General features: G+C 51.6%; 1 protein-coding gene and 1 long non-coding RNA gene across 2 annotated transcripts; both read left to right on the top strand.

The window, feature by feature from the left end:
- The first annotated feature begins 9,339 nt into the window (after positions 1-9,339).
- LOC120095852 (uncharacterized) lies at positions 9,340-10,273 on the top strand. The gene is made up of 2 exons (XR_005491728.1): positions 9,340-9,546; positions 9,642-10,273. It is a non-coding gene; the product is annotated as an uncharacterized LOC120095852 (long non-coding RNA).
- Positions 10,274-11,080: 807 nt separating this feature from the next.
- Positions 11,081-13,367, top strand: Gsx1 (GS homeobox 1). Its single transcript, NM_001191663.2, has 2 exons — positions 11,081-11,683; positions 12,194-13,367. Exons 1-2 carry the CDS (start codon positions 11,275-11,277, stop codon positions 12,568-12,570), a joined length of 786 nt encoding a protein of 261 aa, NP_001178592.1. The 5' UTR covers positions 11,081-11,274; the 3' UTR covers positions 12,571-13,367.
- Positions 13,368-15,040: the final 1,673 nt, after the last annotated feature.

Here is a 15,040-nt window from a genome sequence, read left to right as displayed (position 1 = left end):
CTATCAAGAGAAATGCCCCCTTCTCCCCATCATTGTAGGGCTTTGTCAGTCGCCTGTCAGATGAATGTCCCCATAAGTGTTTATTAATCATCCTCATGCTCGTTGATAGGCCCGGACACTTCACGCTTCTGCGTCCCCAACACGCAGAGGATGTGGTGGGCTCCTTCGATCTGTCCCTCCGCGCGGCCGCTTACTTTGTTAAAGTTAATTTCTGCTCATTTCTGGCTTTGATGGGAAGATTCCTTTATCAGTTCAATTCATGTGTGTTGTCTGCAATCAAGGCAATATTGTCTGCTAATGTGAGGTACATTCGATGCTCTCTCTCTCTCCGTCTTGCGCTCACGCCTTTCTTAGGCTGGTCCTGCAGTGGAGAATTTGGGATGAGGCTCCCTCCCTGGTCTTCAGAAATGAGCCATGAGTTACTGAATGACGGCCATTCATCTCTTCCCAGAATTCCTGGGCTGGAGAAGTGATGGCTTCCTGCTTATCCCAGGAACCACCTAGGTTGAAAAACAAGTTGATTGAAAAAAGAAGGGGCCAGGAACATATGGTGATGGTTTGGTTTTCAGCCACATCTTCAGGGCCAACTCTCACTCCGCAACTCAATTCTCCCTGCACTAGGCACTAAAGGAAGGTTTCTGCCATCTATGCCCAAGTACACCATATCCCCACCAGACTTACACACCCATTCTCATTCTCTTTCCAGCCTCTCTCTCTCTCTCCCTCCCTCCCTCCCTCCCTCCCTCTCTCCCTCCCTCCCTCCCTCCCTCTCCCTCCCTCCTTCATTCCCTCTGTAGTTTTGAGCTCAAGGCTTACAGAGAGTGGGAAGCTGGGAGAGAGGATATGACTTGAGTTTGCTCTGCTAAAGATGGGGAAAGAGAACAGAGCATCTCCAGAGGGCGTCGGTTGGTGCTGCCACCTGACAGATTCCCAGTTCAGCCCAGAAAGTCTCAAAAGCGAGCTTACTGATGGGAATTCCCTTGCGGGCCACAAACAAATCTGGTTGGTGACTCAGAGTGAAAGATCACTTTCACCCTTAAGGGGCAAACTGATTGTTCTAAAGGCAAGACCTACTTACGGTGAGGTGGCCATTTCTCAATACAAACCACTTTAAGTGGGATCGTTGCTGTCTGTTTGGTAACCACAACAGTCCTTTTAAATCGGCGGGTGTCTCTCTCTGTGATCCTTACTGGGATGGTCTGTTGTGTTGACAAACACCTTCATAACAACGTTTACTTCAGGTGCTGTCAGTAGGTTCCTTAGGACAAAGGTACCAATGCCAGAGAAAGCTTCACCAATGGCCTGACATTCTTTCACACAGGAAAAAAAAAAAAAGACCACTGAGCATTTGTGGACTGAGAACCCATTCTGTATCACCACTGGTCCCTGGAACAAAACCTCAGAGGTTCCAGACTCTCTCAGGCCAGGCCTGTGAGCTCTCTATGCAACGGGAGGGTATAAGGTTGTCAGTCTGGCCAGAGACTTCATGCTGTGCTGTTCTATGACGGTAGGCAGAAGGGCAGGCAGGCACATGTGAGAGAAAGAGAGCAAGGGAAGGTTAAAGGCTAAAGGTTTTATTTGTGTGTGTGTGTGTGTGTGTGTGTGTGTGTGTGTGTGCGTGTGCGTGTGTCTGTGTCTGTGTCTGTGTGTCTGTGTGTCTGTGTGTGTGTATGGCTGTGCACACATGTGTGCGAGAGCCATCTGAGTTCACATGCCCTCAGAGGCCACAGAAGGCATTGGATTCCTTGGAACTGGAGTTACAGGTGATCATAAGCCACCCGATGCAGGTGCTAAGAACCGAATTTGGGCTCTCTGGAAGAACAGTGAGAGCCCTCGTGTCCTCTCTCCAAGCCCGGAAGTCATTTTTCTAACAAACAAACTCTTACAATACCGACGTTGTCCATTCCTGACCTAGTCACCTGCTCGAGGTCTCAACTCCATGGGATTGTGGAATGCTTCCAACACACAGAATCCAGGGGACATGTAGAAACCGCAGCAACGGGCCGTAACATGAAATAAGGAAGGAGAAAAATGCCTGTTTTCCAAAAATTAGAGATGCATGAATCCAAAGGGTTCTCTAAAGCCTTTCCAACTGTCCATTTCACCCATGAGCTGGACCTGTGGATGGGGCCATAGATGTCATTAACCTTAAGAACAATAAAGGGCTCCAGGATGCGGGGAGGGTTTCTGTGTTCCTTTCAGACATCTGTCTCCTAAGCGGAATTTCTTTTGGAAGAGTCTTCCTTGGCACTTCTGTCGCAGGCATTCAGGTGAGGTGTTACTAAGTTCAAATACAGCCATACTCGAAGAAACAGTTTGCTAGGAACTGTGTCCCAGATAGCTTAGGACTTGACTCTTGAATACCCCTGTCTGACAAACCAGCACTGTGGTCCCAATATAATAATGACCCCTCAGGGCTTGTCCATCATGCCTAAGGCTCTGGCTTTGATTCTCAGAGACATCACACCTACCGCATCCTCCACCCAGGTAGGAGAATGCTTGTGGGTACTCCAGGAAGGCTGAGGTGGGAAGGGGATTCCTTGAATTCAGAAACCAGCCCTGACAACAGGGAGAGACCCGAGAAAGAAAAGAGACCAACAAGATGGTGTGGACATGAAGAGTGTACTGTCCTCACAGAGTTCTGTTCTCAGCACTCACGCTGGATGATTCACCATCACCTGTAACTCCAGTTCCAGTGTAATCTGATGTCTGTGGCCTCTGTGGATATCTGCATTCGTGTGCATGCACTCGAAACTGACCCAGTTAAGATGAAGAATTTGATACTGTGTGTGTTTCTTACCATGTTTTTATTTTGAGACAAAGTTTCTTTCTTTTTTTTAATCGTTTATTTATTTTTATTTTATGTACATTGGGGGTTTGACTGAATGTATTTCCGTGTGAGGGTGTCGGATCCCCTGGAATAGGAGTTACGGACAGTTGTAAACTGCCATGTGGGGAATTGAACCCCTGTCACTTGGAAGAGCAGCCAGTGCTCTTAACCGCTAATCCATCCCTCCAGTCCCCCAGACGGGGTTTCCCCATGTAGCACTGGCTATACTGAGGCAGTACACCAGGCTGGCCTCAAACTCACAGAGATCCACCGGCCTCTCTGCCTCTTGAGTCCTGGGATTAAAAGTATGTGCCACTACACCCAGCTTTTTCTTTTTTTCTTTTTTTTTCCTTTTCTTTTGTTCTTTTTTTTTTTTTTTTTTTTTTTTTCAGAGCTGGGGACCGAATCCAGGGCCTTGCGCTTGCTAGGCAAGCGCTCTACCACTGAGCTAAATCCCCAACCCCTTGTACCCTTTTTTTTTCCCCAGCTTTTTCTTAATATTTTAAAAACTACCCAGGACTGTTTTATTCATTTCCTGGCTTTTCTCTAATATACCACTCGCCTACTTCCTCCAACTCCTTACTCTAGACCTATAAAAGAGCAAATGCAAGCTGTGACCCTAAGGCAAATTCTAGCCTCCTCCTCTTTTGGTCCAGAACTTAGAAGGAGGTCATTAATAACTCTACCTCGCAGCTGGGGCTCTAGTTCAGTGATAGAGTACTTATGTAGCCTACAGGAGGCCCTGGGTTCAATTCCCACCACCAAAACAATAACAAAAATTGAGGCTAGTAATAATAACCTTACCCAGACTAAAGTTGCGATCTGAAAAGTTCCAAGTCCTTCAGCAGTCTGTGAGGGGAGTCTCTGGGGTAGAGGTTTTTAGTTCAGTGAAATGTCATCATTACCTCGAGCTGTGAGACATACATAGAGGAGACAGCACCCCACATAGGGGAGACAGCACCCCACACAGGGGAGATAGAACTCCACCTAGGGGAGACAGCACCCCACCTACAGGAGAGAGCACCCCACATAGGGGAGAGAGCACCCCACATAGGGGAGACAGCACCCCTCTTAGAAGAGACAGCACCCCACCTGGAGGAGACAGCACCCCACCTAGGGGAGACAGCACCCCACATAGGGGAGACAGCACCCCACCTAGAGGAGACAGCACCCCACCTAGGGGAGAGAGCACCCCACCTAGGGGAGAGAGCACCCCACATAGGGGAGACAGCACCCCACCTACGGGAGAGAGCACCCCACATAGGGGAGAGAGCACCCACATAGGGGAGACAGCACCCCTCTTAGAAGAGACAGCACCCCACCTGGAGGAGACAGCATCCCACTTAGAGGAGACAGCATCCCGCCTAGAGGAGACAGCATCTTGCCTAGAGGAGACAGCATGCTACTTTGCATTCAGGAATCCTGACTTCTTTCACAGCCACTCACAAACTCTGAGATCTTGGGCAGCTCTCCCTCAAGCCCAGCTTCTCCATGTCTGGGGTGGTATGCTGGAGCTCTGAGCAGTTGTCTTTCTCAGAAGCAACCAGGCTAAACAGAGGACATCAGTAACATTTGAAATTTCAACCCACACGTGCTTAGTATAAGTATAGTATGTAGATACCCATCATAGCGGAGGCATAGCCATACTAAAACAACTTCTGTTTCTGTGAGGTTTGAATTCGTGTAGGTGTCCTTCATTTTATTTGCTAAGTGTGGCAGGTCTTCCTGGATGGACCGGCCCACTACATATTGCTTCAGTTTTCCATTTCTTCTGTTTTTTTTGTTTTTGTTTTTGTTTTTCCAGTCTTTTTCCCAGTTGCCTTAGCTGTTGTCTTGGGCACTTTTCTCTTGCTGTGAGAAGACTACATGACCAAAGCAACTTGTAAAGGAAAGCATGGGATTTATGAGCTCATAGTCCCAGAGGGTTAGCATTCATGGCCATAAATTATGGCAGGGAGGATGGCATACAGGCAGACAGGCAAGCATGGCACTGGAACAATAGCCCAAGAGTTCACACCGGGAGACAACAACTGTGAGGCAGAGGGAAGGAGGGAGGGAGAGAGGAGGGAGGGAGGGAGGGAGAGAGAGAGAAAGAGAGAGAGAGAGAGAGAGAGAGAAGAGAGAGAGAGAGAGAGAGAGAGAGAGAGAGAGAGAGAGAGAGAGAGAGCTAACTGGGAACAGCATCATGGGCTTTTGAAACCCCAGAACCCATTCCCAGTGACACACCCCCTATTCACATATATGAGCCTATGCGGGGCGGGGGGGGGGCACATAATTCAAATTACCACAGCTATCTTCTAGAGAGACTTCCTCATTTATCTACTTAACGTAAGGGTTCCCCAGGAATATATCTACATTCCCTTTACCTTCCTCTCTCTCTCCATCCTAAGATTAATGCTGCCATCTTGGCACACATGTTCCAAGCCTCTCCCCATTTCTAGTCCACCCTAGACTTGCATCTTCCTCGACCCTTGGGAGCATTAGCCCAATACCCTGAAGGACTAAAATCTGACACATCACTAGAAGGTGCATCCGTGTCAGATACTGCAGAGCAGAGCCTGGTGGGTAAGTTCCTCGCTCCGGCCTTTGATGACATCACACACTCATCTCTTCTGGTGAGCATCTAGGAGGTGGCAGCCATGATGGACAGCCGGATGTTTCCCTACAAGACATGCCTGTGTGTGCACCCATGCATTTGCGCATCCTCTCACACATCTTTGATCCTAGCCTTTACTTCCTCTTTACTTTCTCTGAGTAGTTCCTTGTCTGGCTGCCCTGATACCACCTCAGTTGGCCGGTGTTCGTCTCTTGGCCCAATTCAGTCTTCTTCGCCCTGCTCACTCATTAACTTGCAAACTTATTTGTTGGACTCTTTCTGTCTCCACCAAGAGTCCACAAATCACACTTCTCAGACTCACATCTGGCTTGGCTACTCCCCTGGCTTAAAAATCTTGGAACGTGGAGCTTGCAGTGGTTTGAATATGCTTGGTCCAGGGAGTGTCATTATTAGGAGGTGTGGCCCTGTTGGAGGAAGTGTGTCACTGTAAGGTGGGCTTCGACACCTTCCTCCTAGCTGCTTGGAAGATGGTCCTCTCCTGGTGACCTTCACATCAAGATGCAGAACTCTCCAACTTCTCCTGTACCATGCCTGCCCGGAAGCTGCCATGGTTCTGTCTTAATGATAATGGACTGAACCTCTGAACCTGTAAATCAGCCCCAATTAAATGCTGTCCTTTATAAAAGTTGCCTTGGTCATGGTGTCTCTCGATAGCAATGGAAACCCAAACTAAGACAGAGCTGTAGAGATGGCTCAGTGCTTAAGAGAATGTATTGCCCTTGCAGAGGAACCCTGTCCTACTTCTGGCACCCGCATGGTGGCTCACAACTATCTGTAACTCCAGTACTGGTCCCCTCTTTGACCTCCAAGGGCACCAGCATCCCTGTGGTGCATAGACATATGGTCAGCACTATTTCTTAGCTATTTTATTGCTTCTTGTATCTACCATCCTTCCAAACCTTATTTCACCCTAATTCCTTCCACCACCACCCCCAACACTAGGTAGGGGAGAAAGATTAGACCACATCCTGCTGAATGGGAACGTGGAGTTCCTTAGGGCAAGTCTAGACTTTGTCGTCAGGATATCCAATTTCTTCTTCTCATCCCTTTGCTCACGATCAGTTGATGAACCAGAAGCAGCCGGTGGGGAGCAGCAGCCTCCACATTTATCCCCTCTCCAGAGTCCCAAATGTAAACTCACTTCAGCTGTCAAAAAGCGCGCCCTTCCTAGAGTGCGGGGAAAATCACAGTTAATGGCCGCGATCAAACTGAAGCAGCCCCACAGCCCAAACAAAAACATCGGCACACAAAATATCTGAGTTCTTTTTAAGAAGCCAAAATTCTCACTACAGACATAGGTATAGGAAGAGCACACATGCACATACATTTAAAGCAAAAGACTGAGTAGTAAAGTAGTGGTCCTTCAATCCCAGTGCTTGAGGGGGAGAGGGAGAGGCAGAGCTCTGTAAATTCAAAGCCAGCCTGGTCTACAGAACTAGTCCCAGGTCAATCAAGGCTACACAGAAAAATTCTGTCTTTAAAACCAAGAAAGAAAGAGAGAGAAAAAAGAAAGGAAGGAAGAAAGGAAGGAAGGAAGAAAGGAAGGAAAGGAAAGGAAGGAAGATCAATCTTAGGAGTCAGGCATGATGGTGCATGCCTTTGATCCCATCACTCAGGAGTCAGAGGCAGGGGGATCTTTATGAGTTTCAGCCAATGTGGTCTACAAAACCAGTTCCAGTACAGGAGGGGCTACATAAAGAATGTTCATCTCCAAAAACAAACAAACAAACAAACAAACAAAACCAAACACCCAAAAGCTGAATAAATAAATCTTGGAACATGTGCAGAAACCCAAGGATTTCAGCATGAGTCTCCATGACTGGGCCTCCACTTTCTGTGGATCCCTTAAGTGACCATCATGGTCCACACACTCCTTGGGCTCTCCTGCCTGCAGCCAGCCTTCCCTAACACCCCTGACCTCTGTCTCTGCTCATTGGGACAGCTGGGTTGCCACTGGCCAGCTGTCTAGACACCTGCGGCTCAGGAGACAGATTCTTTCTTTTCAACAGGAATTTTTTGGTACTTCAGCAAAAAAAAAAAAACAAAAAACAAAAAACAAAAAAACAAAACAGGCGAAATTGTAATTGTGCTGCTGTTTCCTAGGTGTGGACTGTATGTATCTCTTCCCTTCTCAGCGCACCCTCTTCTCTTATAACAGGAGAGATCTCAGACATGAAGTCTTTCTACATAAGAACTGCCTTGAATGGAAGCCATTTTGTTTGTATGAGAACCCGCCTCAGAGGTGGATGGGGCACTCTTTAGTTTATTTGTCTGATATTCAGTTAACAAACACATTGAGGTCTTATGAAGACCCAGATCCGAATCTCCCGGGTGATTCTGAGACCCTTGACCTTCTGGGTCTCACCACATCTGCCAGTCCAGTCAGGCTCCTAAGGGTTCAGGTAGAATTAGGCTAGGCCAGCACACCAGAAAGTCCAAGAAAGTCCTGTTTCCCTGGTGAATTCTTTCTCATTGACCATTCACCCAACAAACAAGACTATGAGCCAGGGACTTTTTGCAAACAGATACAGCAGATCCTCATTGCTTCAGAGCACGGATTTCAGGATGGCGAGGGAGCCAGAAAAGAGAAGGAGCGAAAGAAAAGGCAGGACGAACTTAGAAGTTGCTTCCAAGGCCAGGCAGAGAAGGCAGGGTGTTTTAAATAAGGTTTCTCTGAGAAGGCAAACGATCTTTGAGGGATGGAGATTGGGAAAGTCCACATTTGTGCCTTTTTTTTTTTTTTTTTTTTTCTTCCTGCAAATATCCCACAAGGGAGGCCGCGGTGTGCACAGGGGAGAAAAGGCCGGGGATCGCAGAAACGGTTCCAGTTTGAGCTGTACCTGATGGACACTTGAAAACCGTCTGGGGGCGGGGAAGCGGGCGCTGAGACCGAGGGGCTCTGGGGGTGGGGAGCGGAGGGAGGGGGCGCTGTCGCAGGGCTGTCAGGCTAATCCGGCTGCCTGCTCCCACCCTGCCCCTCCCTAGGGGGCGTTTGTTCCGCGGAGAACAGTTCAGCTGAAGGGAGCTCTGCCTGGACCTTTGAGCAGAAAAGCAGCTCCGCTGCGGGGGAGACCACGAGAGGGACTGGGGAACGCAGAGCCAGAGGGCAGGGCGACAGGGCTGTGGGGCGCCCGGGGCGCGGTCCTAGCTGTCCGTGCTACTCCACGGAGCAGAACTTTCTATCCCGTGATTGTGGTGTCCTGGGAGCGCCGAGCAGGGAGTCCACTACCCATCGCGAGTTTGGAGGTGGCCGGTCGCGAGCACCTTCTCTCCAGGCCGGGTGAAAACACTCTGGGACGGGGTAGTCCCTGCTCCGGGGCTCCCCCCGCTCCAGAGTTACACAACCAACCGTTTCAACATTTCGGCACAAACCCGGGTCCACTGTGGGGCCGCACATTAAAAAGTGTTATTCGCTTTGAAGGTTTTGTCTAATGGTTCTAAACTGAAAGAAAATGTTTTCCTATTACTTAATTCAATCATAGCGAAGAGACTTGGTAAAAAGCCCACGGATTTTGTCCCAAAGTGTGACAGAGTTCTCTTTGTGTTTGCTTATCCTCCGCTGTCACACACTTTAATTCGCCTCTCTTTATCTGGCATTCAAAACTTTCTTCAATGACATTCAATAAGGTCTAGGGCTGGAGGGAGAGGGGGAAACTGGTTATTCCCCCCCACACCCCCTATATTCTTTCTCAGTAGCTTTGGCCTTGCTTGTATTCAAGGGCTCTTAACCCTTTCCTCGCTTGGGGCGCTGGGCTGCTCCCAGGAGGGCCCCTGCATTGGCACCTCGGCTGACTTGCCAGCTCTGGGGCGCAGCGTCCTCCCCCCTTCTACCCTCGGGCAGCGTCCATACCCGTTCCGCCCTAACCCGCCTCAGCCCAGCAGGGAGCCCCTCTCCAGTCGCAGCTCTCCCGCCACCCAGCCCAGCCCAAATTTCCCAGAGAGCAATTAGAACGGGAATTAGGCTGCATTGATGCGTACCGGCTGGTTTGCGGGAGCTTTGGGGCCGAGACCATAGCTTGGGGGCACCGCATGCCAAGCACCAGGGGACCACTGAGCCCTCACTCTTGCTAGATGGCGAGATGGCACGCCCTCCACGCAGGTTAGTTCCCCCTATTGCGACCCTCTCCCATTGTCGAGGCAGTTGCTCTCACACACACCCTCCCATAACAAATCATCTTTGATTTTTTTAACCAGTTGTTTGTGGCTGCTCGTACTGCACGGATGTCATGAACAGTGCAAAGCCGTGCGGACGCCTCGGGTTTGGGCAGCCTTGTACTGATTCATCCCCCCCCAAACCCCCTCCGGAAAGCTTCCTGGTCTCACGATTCCGTTCACGGTTCAGAGCAGGTGACGGTGGCGATTTGTAAAAATCGAAAGTAGTAAATTCGAAATCTTTTATGCTAATTTCTCATTGTATGTTAAACGCACAGGGACAGAGACAACTCTGAATCCGGGGTGGGGGGGTTTTAAAAACTGAAGCTGTGTACATAGAGCCGGGGCATTTGAAGTTGTTTAACCATTGTGTGACCAGAAAAGAAAAAAAAAATGCTGCGACGGGAGGAGGAAGCAAAGCGCAACAGAAACCGGGAAAGACAGAAGAGTGCTCTTCCTTTCTCTCCAGTCGTGGGAAGGCAGCGCTTTCGTGTGCACCGGTGTGTCTAGTGGACTGTGCACGAGTGGAGAGGGGGCGCGCCAAGTCTGAGAGAGTCTAGACCATCCGCACTCCCCGAGTTTGGTGGGGTGGGAGAGCGTCATACTCCTGAACTGGGCTTTCACTCCCCTTGCCCTGTATCTGTCCATGTTTTCAAAAGCTATGCATCCGTGTACTTGAATCTGTTTCTTTACATACACAGCCCTGTTGTTGAAGGAAAGGGCTGGTTGGCCAGGGTCCACCGAACAAAGACGAGGAGTCCTAGGCAACACCAAAATTGAGACCCTTTGAAAATTTCAGAGAAAACAGGAACAGAGATGAGGTTAGTCTCTAATGAGCCTTTCTCTCGTCCTCTGAGGCGTATCTCCTACTCAGAAACCCTGTTTTTCTGTTTGTGGGGGAGAAGGGACTCCACAGGTGGGAATGGTGGCCGCCTGTTAGGATGCTCCCAGGATGAAGAGTTGAGCTCGGAGAACTAAGGGAAAGCAGTGTACTTGGTGGGACAGGGGTAGTGGGGGGGGGGAGGCGGTCAAGGAAGAAGTGACAGAAAGAAAGGGACCACGATCAAGTGGGCAGAGGAGATGGGTGTGCGCCCACGGGGATCTGTGCGAGGGAGGCAGCACGAGTGAGAAATCAATAAGATAAATGGGCCGATCGCCAGCGCAAAGCCAAAGGAGAGTAAGAAATAAAGAGAAAGAAAAGAATATTAAATCGCGGGAGAATGAGAAAATAAACCCGAAAAGGGAAGAGGAGGGGGCGAGTGCGCCTGTTACGGCGTGGGTGGGGTTGACAAGAATAGAGTACATTATGCAGTTCATTTAGTTAACAAGTGAAATAATGAGGAAGCGTGCAGAGTGAATGCCAAGAGAAAGGGCACAAAAACCCTATTGAGAGGCCCCGGCCGCTCCTGGCGTAGCCCATCACATGGCAATAGTCCTATTTAAGCGGCGCCGCCGGCGTCTTTCAGCACCACTAGCGCTGGCCAGCACCTCGCGCGCTCCGGGCGGCGCCCGCAGCAGCAGCCAAGGTGATTCCAGCCCCGGCTTGAGCCGCGCGTGGAGCCTCCCGGACCCGGGAAACTGCGGGTGGCCGCGGCAGAGGGAGGCCACTGCAGAATCCGCAGTTCCCTCGGGCGCCAGGGGCGGGCTGGCAGCAGGTGGACCGCGCGCCGGAGCCATGCCGCGCTCTTTCCTGGTGGATTCCCTTGTGCTGCGGGAAGCCAGCGACAAGAAGGCTCCGGAGGGCAGCCCGCCACCGCTCTTCCCCTACGCGGTCCCCCCGCCGCACGCGCTCCACGGCCTCTCGCCGGGCGCCTGCCACGCGCGCAAGGCCGGCTTGCTGTGCGTGTGTCCCCTCTGTGTCACCGCTTCGCAGCTGCACGGGCCCCCCGGGCCGCCGGCGCTGCCGCTACTCAAGGCGTCCTTCCCTCCCTTCGGATCGCAGTACTGCCACGCACCCCTGGGCCGCCAGCACTCTGTGTCTCCCGGAGTCGCCCACAGCCCGGCCGCGGCTGCAGCAGCTGCCGCACTCTACCAGACCTCCTACCCGCTGCCGGATCCCAGACAGTTTCACTGCATCTCCGTGGGTAAGCGGGGTCCCCGTGCGAACTTGTGGGGAGGGGTGATCTCAGTGGGGCAAGTGAGCGAGCTAAGGATGGGAAAACGGCGCGCTATGGGGCCGGTGAGGATACTTGAAGGGCGCTCACAGTGCTAGACTGGGACTGGACGTAGGAACCGGGGAGAAGACTGAAGATCCTGGGTCTGGGGCCAAGGGGAAGTGGTTGAGTTAAGGTCAGCTTCGGTGAGTTCCATAAAGGGGTGTTATTAACAACCGATTCGGAGGAGAATTGGGGAGTCTGTGACTTAGCAAGGAGGCACTCGCCTGTGGAGTGTAGTGAGGGGAAGGGGCGTGTGTCTTGAGTCCAAGATTGAAGCTAGCTTCAGTTCAGCGGGAAATTAGGCCCACGGCTCAGAGAGGTTTGATGATTCATTCTCATTCTCTCTCTCTCTCTCTCTCTCTCTCTCTCTCTCTCTCTCTCTCTCTCTCCCTCCCTCCCTCCCTCCCTCCCTCCCCCTGCCCCCACGTCGCCCTCCAGACAGCAGCTCGAACCAGCTGCCCAGCAGTAAGAGGATGCGGACGGCGTTCACCAGCACGCAGCTCCTGGAGCTGGAGCGCGAGTTCGCCTCCAACATGTACCTCTCCCGCCTGCGGCGCATCGAGATCGCGACCTATCTGAATCTGTCCGAGAAGCAGGTGAAGATCTGGTTTCAGAACCGCCGGGTGAAGCACAAGAAAGAAGGCAAGGGCAGTAACCACCGCGGCGGAGCTGGGGCGGGGGCCGGCGGGGGCGCACCGCAAGGCTGCAAGTGCTCTTCGCTCTCCTCAGCCAAATGCTCAGAGGATGACGACGAATTGCCCATGTCTCCATCTTCCTCCGGGAAGGATGACAGAGATCTCACAGTCACTCCGTAGGTGCGCCTTTTAGAGGACCATTGGTCCCCCCCCTTCCCCGGCCCTTCCCACACTTCAAAGACTGGTTCTTAGGCTCCGGCTGCCAATCAATGGATGGGGAGGGCTTTGCGGTGGTGCACAGCTCTAGGCAGAGCTGAGACCTTAGCAGAGACTTGAAGCCCTTGTCACTAGGGCTTCAGGGTGTTTAGGAGGACTCCAAATGGTGAACGCTGGGTCCTCCTCCCAGGACACAGCTTCTTCTCCCCCCCCAGGCACGCAGGCCGGAGAACAGCGCCTTGCTGACCGCCGGCGCCTCCTCGCCGCTAACTCTGGACTGGTTCAGGCTTCCTCTATCCCACAACCCTCTCTTCCTCGGTCAAGCTGGGCTTTTTCACTCCGCTAGTGGCTATTTGCTTTCCTTTTAACATTTTTTCTTGTTCTCACTCCCCCACAGCCCCCCCCGTGGTCGTTTATGCAACGCGTTTGTTACCCCCCCCCCCACACACACACACACTCCGGAAGCCTCTTCCTTCTGTCTGTTTGTCCCTTAAACAGGGACCAGGTCTTGCTGTTCGAAGAAGTCCCCTTAGCAGAGAGGACTGTCTCAAATGGTATTGTATTGGGGGAAATGACTGTTTCCAACACTCTCCACCCCCTTTCAAATGAAGCCGCTGTAAACAACCTCTCCCCCATCGTCCAGGTCCCGACCCCTTCTGGGGACTGACTGACTGTGTTGTTGTATGGTCTCTGTAATGCCAGAAGATATTTATTTATTTATTTATGTACAAAATTTTAAATAAACTTTTTTTTCTTAGAAATCCCCCTGCCTCCCGGGGTCCCCAGGGTTAGCTTAAAATGTAGGCCAGGCGGGCACAGATAAGGACTGGCACTCTCTGCTTGGGTGTTTCAGAGGTCCGAGCTCAGCTCCTCACCCTACAGCTCTTGGAGCTCCGGGATTCTGCTGCAGCTGCCTGTCCTTCCCAGTATTCCTGTGCAGGGCGGGCAGGCTGCTACCTCCGATCTCCCACAAAAGGTGCGACGCCTCCCTGGTATCCAAGGGTAGAAACCAGAGATCCAACCTTCTCAGGGTTTGCGTTGCTCTAGCCTTTAGAAAGGGCACCCTGGTTTTGCTTTCAGGCAAAAGGTCCCTGCAGTGGCGCTCGATTCCAGGTGGTTCAAGCCTTCCTTGAGGGTCTGTGAGGGCTTTTTAAACATCTGTGTTAGATGAGATGCGTGAGACTGTGAGTGCACAAACGCTTAGACACCCAATGACAGACATTATGGCAGTTCGGGGATTCAAAACTGGGCAAACAGCCGATCCAGGTGCTCTCTAGCTCTCTATTTCTTATCGGATACCTAGAACTCTTCTCTTTGTTCCAGAAGCCCACTACCCTTTCTCTAACACACCCAGGGGAACCACGAATGAACCCGCTGTGTCTAGGCAAAGAACCTCTTAAGCGGAAAAGAAGTGTAGCTAGGATTGCTTAACATTAATGACGTTCGCTTGTATTGTCTTCTCGTCCAAATCAGGCTCAGTACAAGGGTCTCTCCCTAGTTCTCCTCTAGAACAAACAGCTTGCGTTCCCCGGAGAAGCCACTTTTGATTCCTCCGGTTTTTTGTACAGGAGAGCGAAGGGAGTCGTTTGCTTGCCCCTGCTCACCGCCTCACCGCTTGCGCTCCGCTCCCCGCTCCCATTCCCATCCATCCGAACCTCAGCTTCACTCGGACTAGTCTCTATCCTCCCTGGAGAGGGCAAGGTGCCAAACTAAAGGCAGCCAAGGTTTTCAGGACCATAGAGTAGCGACTGACATTTTGTTGCTGGGACGACTGCAGCCAGCGCCTTCCTGGCTGACATGACCACCGCGTAAGATTTGTTGAGTCCTTCAGTCTCATGAAACCCAAAAGTGTGTCTTCGGTAGGATTCAGGGGCGGATTACAGCAATGACTCTCGGTGTTCAGAAGGCTGCAGCGGATTCAAAGCGCTCCGTTAAAACCAGGTCTTTACCAGGAGTACCTGAATGGGTGGTTTCTGCGCAAAAGGACAGGTTCTGTGAGAGACCTCTCCACAAGTAACAGTTTCAAACCGTGCTGGGAGTCAAGTTGCGGGGTGCGAGGCAAGGCTAAGAAAGAAAGGAAGAGGCTGAACCCTTTCTTCACACCCTACTCCTATCGCCACCCTCCCTGGGTCTTTCTCCCCCCAGTGACCTGCAGAAACTGGGGGTGATTGCTGTGCGTCGTGAGTCTACACAGGTTCAGTTCTCCCGGGAGCCAAGTTTCTTCTCTGGGGATTTCTTTCCCAGGGCTTAATTTTCCTGACATTCTTGGCTTTCGCCTTTCTAGTGGACGACCCTGGCGCATAGTGGGAAAAGAGCGCGGCCTGCTCCTGCCACCTCCGTTCTTTCTCCTGACCCAGTTGAAGCGCAGCGCAGGAAAGAGCGGAGGCGGCTGCCGGGGGAGCAAGCGGTTGGGCTCACTATCCTGACGCCTGGA

The sequence above is a fragment of the Rattus norvegicus genome, chromosome 12, assembly GCF_036323735.1.
Source record: "Rattus norvegicus strain BN/NHsdMcwi chromosome 12, GRCr8, whole genome shotgun sequence".
In the NCBI taxonomy this organism is placed as follows: domain Eukaryota; kingdom Metazoa; phylum Chordata; class Mammalia; order Rodentia; family Muridae; genus Rattus; species Rattus norvegicus.
Note: the sequence above shows the minus strand (reverse complement) of the source record. Positions and strands in the feature narration are given on the sequence as shown.

Coding starts and splice junctions, on each gene's coding strand:
- Gsx1 (NM_001191663.2), top strand. CDS start 11,275: ATGCCGCGCTCTTTCCTGGTGGATTCCCTTGTGCTGCGGGAAGCCAGC. Junction 11,684..12,193: donor GTTTCACTGCATCTCCGTGG/GTAAGCGGGGTC, acceptor GTCGCCCTCCAG/ACAGCAGCTCGAACCAGCTG.